Source organism: Ipomoea nil, unplaced genomic scaffold, assembly GCF_001879475.1.
Source record: "Ipomoea nil cultivar Tokyo-kokei standard unplaced genomic scaffold, Asagao_1.1 scaffold1576, whole genome shotgun sequence".
Taxonomy (NCBI): domain Eukaryota; kingdom Viridiplantae; phylum Streptophyta; class Magnoliopsida; order Solanales; family Convolvulaceae; genus Ipomoea; species Ipomoea nil.
Window position 1 is genome coordinate 1154453 of NW_017618004.1, and position 10548 is coordinate 1165000.

The 10548-nt window shown below is 30.9% G+C and overlaps 1 protein-coding gene across 1 annotated transcript; it reads right to left on the minus strand.

Annotated features, from left to right (window-relative positions):
• Window positions 1-2264: 2264 nt before the first annotated feature.
• Window positions 2265-4869, minus strand: LOC109190493 (nucleoporin GLE1-like). Its single transcript, XM_019340977.1, has 2 exons — window positions 4728-4869; window positions 2265-2828 (listed from the first exon to the last, which is right to left on the minus strand). The coding sequence occupies exons 1-2, from the start codon at window positions 4733-4735 to the stop codon at window positions 2462-2464; spliced, it is 375 nt and encodes a 124-aa protein (XP_019196522.1). The 5' UTR covers window positions 4736-4869; the 3' UTR covers window positions 2265-2461.
• Window positions 4870-10548: the final 5679 nt, after the last annotated feature.

A 10548-nucleotide genomic window follows, 5' to 3' on the forward strand; every position in this document is an offset into this window, starting at 1 on the left:
GTGCGTCTTTCCATAGCTTAAGGGGCGTCGTTTTATTTCTTAAGGTGCATATATTTAAAACTTAAGGTGCGCCACTTTTATAGTTTAAGGTGCATCAGTTTAAAGCTTTAGGTGCGTCTTTGCATATCTTAAGATACATCATTTTCCTTCTTTAAGGTGCACATATTTAAAGCTTAGGATACATCATTTTCCTTCTTTAAGGTGCACATATTTAAAGCTTATGATACGTCGTTTTCCTTCTTAAGGTGCGCATATACGTTGTTTTCCTTCTTAAGGTGCGTATATACGTAGTTTTCCTTCTTAAGGTACACATATTTAAAATTTAAAGTACGTCACTTTTCTAGTTTAAGGTGCATCAGTTTAAACTAGTACATTGTTTTATATGTTAAGGTGTGTGCGTGGGTTTATACATTAAGGTGCGTAGTTTTTTTTTTATATAATTTTTCTTGATTTGAACTGATATAGTTTCTCTTGATTTGAACTGTTGATCTAGATTAAATCGACAACTCAGATTTTACCCCATCTTTCACCATATATATATATGGAAAAAGTGTCAAATTGGCCCTAAGTCGAGTGGATAATGCAATTGGGTCTCCTAAGTGAAAAAAACTCCATTCAGGTCCCCTAAACTTGTAAAATTACAGTGTTGACACGTGTCCTTATTTTATTTTATTTTACTAAAAATATTATTTATTATAAATTAATTAAAATAATAATAATAATTAAAAAGAATTTGTCCTTGAAGAAGGAAGACGACCACTGTGTGGTTTTTTAAATTTTTTTAATTTTTTAATAATAATAATTATTATTATTTTAATTAATTTATAATAAATAATATTTTTATTTAATTAATTTATAATAAATAATATTTTTAATAAAAAAAATAAAATAATAACATGTGTCAACACCGTATGCATTTAACTTAACAAGTCAATTTGGACTTAATTGAACAATTTTACTGGTTTAGAGGACCTGAACGAAGGTTTGCATTTAACCTGATAAACAAGTCAATTTGGACTTAATTAAACAATTTTACCGATTTAGAGGACCTGAATGGAGATTTTTTCACTTAGTGGACCCAATTGCACTATCCACTAGGCTTAGAGGGCCAATTTGACAATTTTTTCCCCTCTCTCTCTCTCTCTCTCTCTCTATATATATATATATATATATATATATATATATATATATATATATATATATATATATATATATATATATATATATATAGCGGTAACCCGCGACAAATTATGCTATGCATCCGTATGCACCATATGGTGCATACGGATGCAAAAATGATGTCGTTTTATTAAAAACTCTCACTTTAAAAAAAAAATCAGTTTTGATTCCTAGCAACAACATTATATTGTGCATAATTTGAACTATATATCCAGAATCAATGAACTAAAATTTCAGAATCGATGAACTACAATCCAGAAATCTATGAATTAAAATTCCAGAATCTATAAACTAAAATTTCAGAATCGATGAACTACAATTCCAGAAATCTATGAATTAAAATTCCAGAATCTATGAACTAAAATTCCAGAATGAATGAAATAAAAATTCATAATGAATGAACTAAATATCCAGCATGAATGAAAAAAATTAGTTTCGAAAATTCACGTCTAAATATCCATAATCAATGAACTAAAATTTCAAAATCAATGAACTAAAATTCCAGAATCGATGAACTAAAATTCTAGAATCTATGAACTAAAATTCCAGAATGAATGAAATAAAAATTCATAATGAATGAACTAAATATCCATAATGAATGAACTAAATATCCAGCATGAATGAAAAAAATCAGTTTCGAAAATTCACGTCTAAATATCCATAATCAATGAACTAAAATTTCAGAATCTATGAAGTACAATTCCAAAATCTATGAACTAAAATTTCAGAATGAATGAACAACATAATGCTGTTGAGGGGAATCGAAACTGATTTTTTTTTTTAAGTGCGATTCGCGTTTTTAATAAAACGACGTCGTTGTTGAGGGGAATCGAAACTGGTTTTTTTTTAAGTGCGATTCGCGTTTTTAATAAAACGACGTCGTTTTTGCATCCGTATGCACCAGCATAACGATCCGTAACCCATGGCTTGCGCCATATATAGCTCGCATGGCTAACGGCTAACCCTTGTAATGTGCTAAGTCGGCAAGGCTCACCTAGAAATAATGTGTTGCCACTCATGTCCATTGCAATTAACGGCGAATATATGTCTAGTTGTGGAAAAAAATTTAGAATTAATTCCCAAAATAAAGGATAATACCCTGTATAAAGGCGAATATATGTCTAATCTGTAAAGGTGCCTAAAATAGTAGATGACACTAAAAAGAGGAAGATATACTAGGTAAGGATCGGATGACAAAGCTACTTCATCAAGTATATAGTGCTTCACATTTTCCACCTTGCCTGTTTCTTTCATTCAAGACAGCTACCTACCTTTGGGTTTATCAAGCAGGCCGGTGCTTTTGTAAGTTTTGTTGGTGTTGACGCAGGCGCTTTTGTTGTAGTTTTTGAATCATGTTTTGAAAGTCTTGGTAGTCTTGATATTGTTGAAGCAGGCGATTTTGGAAGTTTTGGTGTTGTTCAAGCTGCTGCTTTTGTTGTTGCTCTCTTTCTCCTACCTGCTTATCTCCTAGTTTGAGTTGGTCCACACATTTTTTGAGCTCCTTCCCCCGGCTTGTCAGCAACTCGTCCAATCTATCCATTTTAAACCCCATCTCGCGCACCGTTTCTTGCATCCTCTCTTGTTCGGCCTTGTTGCTCTCACTGCTCTCCTCATTCAGCTTTAATACTCTTTCGTGCTCTGCCTCCGACCTGCGCACACACACAAATATGCATTGTTGATATGAAAGCAATGAAACTGTGAGTGTGCCGATTAAATTACCTAATGAAGAACTTCAGTTTCTCTAAATCCTGATTAAATTACCTAATGAAGAACTTCAGTTTCTCTAAACCCTGATTAAACTACCTAAGATCCTGATTAAACTACCTAATGAAGAACTTCAGTTCCTCTTAAACTACCTAATGAAAAACTTCAGTTCCTCTAGATCCTGATTAAATTACCTAATGAAGAACTTCAATTCCTCTAGATCCTGATTAAACTACCTACTTAATGAAGAACTTCCGTTTTCAAAATCAATATACTACCGACCGACACCTCCACTCAGACCACTTCTAGAAAATTAAAGAATCTAGCCCCCACAACCGGGATTCAAACCTATGATTCTATGAACATCCATTTGAATGGTAATTGGGTTGACAATCCTCATATAATTTATGTATATAAGTATATAATTTTTTTATTTTTTATTTTTTATTTTACAATTTGGGGCCTAATTGTAAAAAAATAAAATTATGGTCCTATTTGTAAATAGATGTTAGCTAATAGATTCGGTAAATTAGCTGTTAGTTGATAGTTGTTTGGTATAATTTATTTTCTCAAATAGCTAATTGAAAAAATTAGCTTTGAACAACTTTTTGGAGTTACAAAAAACTTATTTACCAAACATCTAATAATAGTCAAATAAACTAAAATTAACAGATAAGCTAATTATTTTACCAGAGCCTATATATATAACTCACATAATATATGTTCTATAATTTTGAATATGAAGCTTAAAAATTATAAATATATAACTTAATAATTATAAACATATAGTTCAGTAATTATGAACACAAAGTTCTAATTATGAATATAAAGTTTAATAATTATAAATATGAAGTTTAAAAATTATGAACATATAATTTTATAATTATGAACATATAATTTTATAATTATAAACATAGAACATAAGGTGGACATAGTTCCACGACATAACGATTGAACTTCATTGTTATTGAGTTGTGTGAAGTAAGGAATGTTTTCCATTCCATATATTCTTGATATTTAATAATCTTTTACAATGTTTTCCAATGTACTTATATATATATATATATATATATATATATATATATATATATATATATATATATATAAAAGTTGAATGAATTCATTTGTTTATTGTGTTCTTATTTATTTTAGAGGTTCGCTGAAAAATATTCGAAGGGAAATGGAATTGAAATTCTATGAAAATAAATTCTAGAAAAATTGATTTAATTCTTTGGTTGGTGAAAATGAAATTACTATGAATATGTATTCCATTGTTCGGTGGGGTTTAGAAAGATAAAGGAATAATAAATATAAAACCAATATGTCCAATGAATGAATAAATAGGTGCCTGTGTAATTATATACTTTCACAAGGGTAACAGTTGTTATTTTTCTTTCCAATCCTTGTGTAAAACAAAATCACACCCCTTTGCAAAGAATTCATTTTCCTCAACTTTGAGAAATTCATTTTTCAATGAAAAATATTTTCCATCCAACCAAACAACATAAACCAACATTTTCCTTCACTTTTAAAAAAACATTTTCATCCAACCAAAAGCCCCCTTAGTAACTCTTATTATTTATTTAATATATTTATATTTTAGGATTGTTTTTGAGATGATGAGATGGGCATCGCAGATCTACTTCTGGTCATCGTTTGAAACCAGAAAACAATTATATTAAGACTGATCTAGAAAATAAAATGATGACGGTAAATACAACATATGGATTAAATAAATATAGAGTTTTATAAGATTTTGGGTTTGGAAAAATAACCCTGATGATGAAATAAATGGCAAGATAAATGTGTAATTTTATAGCAATTAAATACTGTAATATAAAAACCTGGGCATTGCTCTTGCTGCGGGCTGTCGGCGTTTACAGAGGAGAAAGGCAGACGAAGTGAGACTGTGAGAGAAGTGTGAACTGAAAATCTGAAGGGATTTGTATGCTTAAATATAGAGGGTTAAGGATTGTTATTTGTTAGTGATTGGTTTCTAGAGGATTAAGGATTGTTAGTTACAATTTATTACTTATTTATTTATTTATTTATTGCTACATTAATTATGTTTTCTTTACTTAAATCTTTATTTAGATTAGTGACATAAAATTCATGAATATTTTCTATAAATATATATACATATCCGTTCAGATTTTCAGTTCTTAACCGTCTGAACGGATTTCTATGCTTAAATATATGTGTAATTTGTTAGTGATTGGTTTCTTATGTGTGATATTTTAATTTTCAATCAATATAGATTAATCAGTTGTATATTTAATGTTTTTTTTTTTTGAAAATAGTTGTATATTTAATGTAATTTGTCTATTCATTAATATATAAATTCCAATTAATTGTATCCAATCTTATATGTATATATAATAATTCTTACCATAATAAAATAATAATAATAATAATATTTATGATCTTTAGTTTGTACATCGCATGGATATGATGCTAGTTTTTAAATTGTACTGAAGGTACATTATACAAAATAATATATTTTCAGTACTAAAATAATATATTTTCCATAAATATAATGTACATTTTTAATATATTAAAAATATATTATTTGTGTACTGAATGTATATTATTTGATAATATGGTCCACACAATAATGATCGCAGATTTTTTTGTTTGCTCTTAAGAAATAGTAGGACATTTGGGCTATATATATGTAAAAAAAAAAAAAAGTTACAATTAATTAACCTTCCATTTAAGAGTGACAAGTTACATAGAAGTATCTACATTGGCAATCATTTATTTAATATTATATATTTTAAATTAATAGTTTTTATAGATTCTTATAAAGTTCGCAAAAGTTCAGAATGATTTATAAAAGTTACTAAAATTTTATTAAAATATATAATTTTAAAAATTTATAAAAGTCGTGTGTTTACAGTGGAAACAGTAGGGACATAGAGACGGTTTGACGTTTTTATGGACGAACAATGTGGAAGTGAATGTAACTGGCTATTCTCCCAATCACATTGACACAGAAATAGCACTGGACGTGGGCAGTCCAATTTGGTGACTGACGGGCTACTACGATTTTCCGGAGAGACAACGGCGGAAGGGAGGCATGGCAAATGTTGTGGATGCTAGCATCTCAATGTTCGTTACCTTGGCTGATCATGGGCGATTATAATGATCTCCTTGATCAGTCTGAAAAGCGAGGCCAAACACCGCACCCAGAATGGCTCATTAACGGGTTTAAAGCAGTTGTGGCAGATTGTGGCCTGCAAGATGTACCCTTTAGTGGGAACCAATTTACTTGGAAAAGATCTCGTGGCACTGATCATATGGTGGAAGAGAAGCTAGACCGTATCCTAGCATCTGATAGTTGGATGAACCTGTTTGAGGGATATTGCCGAGACTGCTCTTCATCTCTTCGTTTACTGCACTAAGGCAGCCCGCATTTGGAACAAGCTAGGCATAATGGCGCACCTATCCACCTTCACTAGTAATCATATTAGTGATTGGGTTTTTTTTGGTGCGTGGATTCCTTGAATGCCGAAACCTTGCCTCACTATGTTATGGTCTGCTGGGGTTTATGGTCCAGTAGAAATGATAGCGTGTGGAAGGGATTTGGTTTTTTTTTTTTTCTTAATATGATGGTGCATCAAGCTCTCAGTTTCCTGGAAAGTTGGAAGGATGCAAACGAGGCGACTAAACCTCCTGCTGCCGAAGCTGGTGATACACGGTGGACTAGGCCACAACATGGGTGAATCAAGTTAAATACTGACGCTTCAATAGGCCAAGGTAATAATGTGATGGGGTTTGGTTGGGTCCTTTGTGATGATGATGGTCGCTTTCTTGCAGCCAAGAACATGATTATGCCGGGGAATTTTCTGGTCAATGAAGCGGAGGCGTTGAGCCTGCGGGGGGCGATGAGCTGGTTGAAGGGCACAGGAATGAGGAGCGTCGACGTGGAAATGGATTCACATGTTCTTTTTAATGCCATCCATTCTTCGTCATTTAGTTCTGATTTTGGATTCTTAGATGATGATATAAAAGAATTAGCATCCGCGATCGGGGATGTTGAGTTCCGTTTTGTAAAGCGAATTGTGCCGCCCACTCAGTTACTAGGGAGACCCTTTTTATGTCATGTTGCGGGGAATGGCTTAACACTCCTCCATTTTTTCTTGTAAACATATATTCTTGATTATGATTCAATGAATTAATACTTCGCTCTCCAAAAAAAAAAAAAAAAAAAAAAGTCTATAAAAGTCATAACTAAATACACCTCATTATCCTACTCAAACATAATACATACAAATATTTCATTCCTTAATTATATCACACAAGCTAAGACTTTTAGGGGTCGTTTAGTTCACGGAATGTTAGATTACCTTAGAGAATGTTAGATTGCTAGGAATGTTAGATTTCTGTGTTTGATTAAAATTGAGGGATGTAATATAACCATGTTTGGTTTAGTTTAGGGTTATCTTTTATATATATATATATATATATATATATATATAGGGGTGATCACATGTGGCCATGTTGTTAGGTGTGGTCATATGGTCAATTATAGGCCATTAGATTAGATAGATCCAATGAATCATATTAATCAAGAATTTTCGCGCACATTCTCCTACCTAGCGAACTGCAATGGTAAACTCGTCATAAAACACCGGAATAGGGAAAATCACATTGTTGTGTGTTTTATTACACTATTGGTGCATGTTGTCAACACTGTTGGTGTATTTTGGAACCCAGCCGTTATAAATGGTCACTGTAATTACCATACCACGGGAATACACCATTGGTGTGTTTCACTGTGGTGTGTTTTATTACACTATTGGTGTATGTTGTCAACACTGTTGGTGTATTCTGGAACTCGCCCGCTATAAATGGCCACTGTAATTACCATAACACCCCCACTTACCAAAACGCACGAAAATCCTCAGAAATACTACAACCGTTAGATTAAACTGATTCAACGACACAGATACGACCACACAACCACACCTAATGACATGACCACATATGAGCGCTCTTCTATATATATATATATATATATATATATATATATATATATATATATATATATATATATATATATATAGCTAACATAAAATATATGTTTTTAAATAATTAGAATTAAAATGGTAAAATGTATAAATATTCAAGGTTACCTTACATTTTTTTTTCTTTTGAAAACCAAGGTTATTTTACATAACTTAAGAAAATGAAGGGAATCACATTTCCTTCAAAATCCTATGTGGAGTGAATGTTTCATTCTTTGGGAATGTTATATTCCCTCAGATAATATGAACCAAACATACGAATGTAAGCTATAGAATGTCACATTCCCTTGGTTATGTAATATAACCTGAACCAAACGCCCCCTTTAAACCTATAAAAATTTATAAACATCTTAATTCAATTTTAAAGATTAAAAGTAGTTCTTATAAATCTTCGTGGAAGTTTTCAAAAAAATAAAATCTTCGTGGAAATGCCATGGAATACACCCCCCTTACCATGGTCGTTCCAATAAATAATGGGGTCATGTGCAATATCTTAAATTGAGCCTTTTTTTAAATAATTTGTATATAAAAAAATAATTGTTCTTTTAAAAAAAAAATAGTTGTTTCAAAAGTTGTGTTAAAAATTCAAAGTATACATATTGTATAAAAAATACATCTAAAATTTCTTTTAAAAAATGACCTGCGTCGTGCACATTTAGACGCAAAATCATTCACCAAACTTTATCGTGTGACCAACATCATCTAAACAACTATCAACATTCTTATTATTTTCATTGTCGGTGATACCTATCTTCATTGTGCACACTATCATTTAAATTTGTTCCAATCCTACAATCATCTTGATCTTCTATATGAAGATTAGCATCTAACAATTTTTCCTTGACATCATCTTTTTGCATTTCTATTTGAGTTTCTTTTGTAATGAATTTTTCAAGAGCTCCATTTTGAGATTGAGTTAGTTGCTCAATTTTTCTTTTATTTTTACGTTTCTCAAATCCACATGAATATTTTTTTAAAAGACATAATTATAAAACCATAAAAAAAAAGAATTTATTTAGAAACCCTATGAACAAATAATTAATCAAGAAACAAATTTTTGAATATATTATTCTGAAATCAGAATTATTAAGTAATGTAAATAAAATAATAAACAAGAATTATGAAATATTTAGTAATTTTAATTACCTGTTAAGAGAATTGAAGAACTCGAAAATTTATGATTTTATATGATCAAGAAGAATTCTTCAATTCTATCAAATTGTGTCTGTCGCTCCACTCGACTATGATCTGTCTTTGTGAGATTTGTGTAAAAAAACATTAAGCAATTTTCGGTATTGTCGTAATGAACTCAAGCAAATAATCCTATATAGTAATATACTGTATACATAAACACATAATGCTATATACATATATTATTAATCTAATATAGTAATACCAACCCAACAGGGTAGCTCAACTGGTAAATGAGCTCTCTTTGTGGGGGAGAATTCTGGGATAACCTGAGTTTGATTTCCATAAGTGATAATTCCTTTTGGGCCAGCTTCTGTGTCTCCTGGAGCGAACCGGTTGGACCTGGACCGTTAAACGAACAGATAAAGATAAAGACCCGGACCACAATGTATGATTTACACCAAAAAAAAAATATAGTAACACCCTGTATATATAAATACATAAATCTAATATGGGAAGAATAAATACATAATGCATTAATGCTATAGGGACATAGGGTTGCGTAATGGGCGATAATGCTAAAGGAAAAGGGTTTCACGGTAAGGCTGCTTATATATATATACTATAATCCATAACTTTTTTTTTTTTTTAAGGATGGGCACAAATTATGCTGTGCATGGTGCATACGGTTGCAAAAATGACGTCATTTTGATTAAAAACGCGCGTCTCACTTAAAAAAAAATCATGTTTGATTTCTTGCAATAGCATTTTTTTTTTTTTTTTGTTGCATAATTTGAATTATATATCCACAAGTTCATAACTATATATCCACAGTAAATGAATAACACAAAATCCAGAATGAATGAACTAAATATCCACAATGAATGAACTAAACATCCACAATGAATGAACTAAATATCCATAAATTCATAACTATATATCCACAAATTCATAACTATATATCCACAATAATTCATAACTATATATCCACAATAATGAAGTTGAGGGGAATCGAAACTGATTTTTTTTTTTAATGGGACACGCGTTTTTAGTCAAAACGACGTCGTTTTGCAACCGTGTGCACCATGCATGGTGCACACGATTGCACAGCATAACTATTGAAGGATGGGGCCCCCAAGTCAGACTTGTCCAGGGCTGGCCCTGCCCCTTACTATAGGTAAATTATGTTGTGAGCACGTGCCCACCTTGCAAGCTGGGTACAGTTCTATATCTATAATTTTTATACTGTAGATCCATAATTTCTATATTGTAGATCATAAAATTTATACTTTAAATTTCAATTGTTGAACTCTGTTTTCACAAATCAGAGAACTATATGTTCATAATTTGATAACTATACAGTTTAAAAATTATGAATTTACAACACAGAAATTATGAATCTACAGTACAGATATTATGAATTTGCAGTATAGAAATTATAAATCTACTGTATTTAAATTATGAATCTACGATTTAGAAATTATGAATCTAAAATATAAATTTT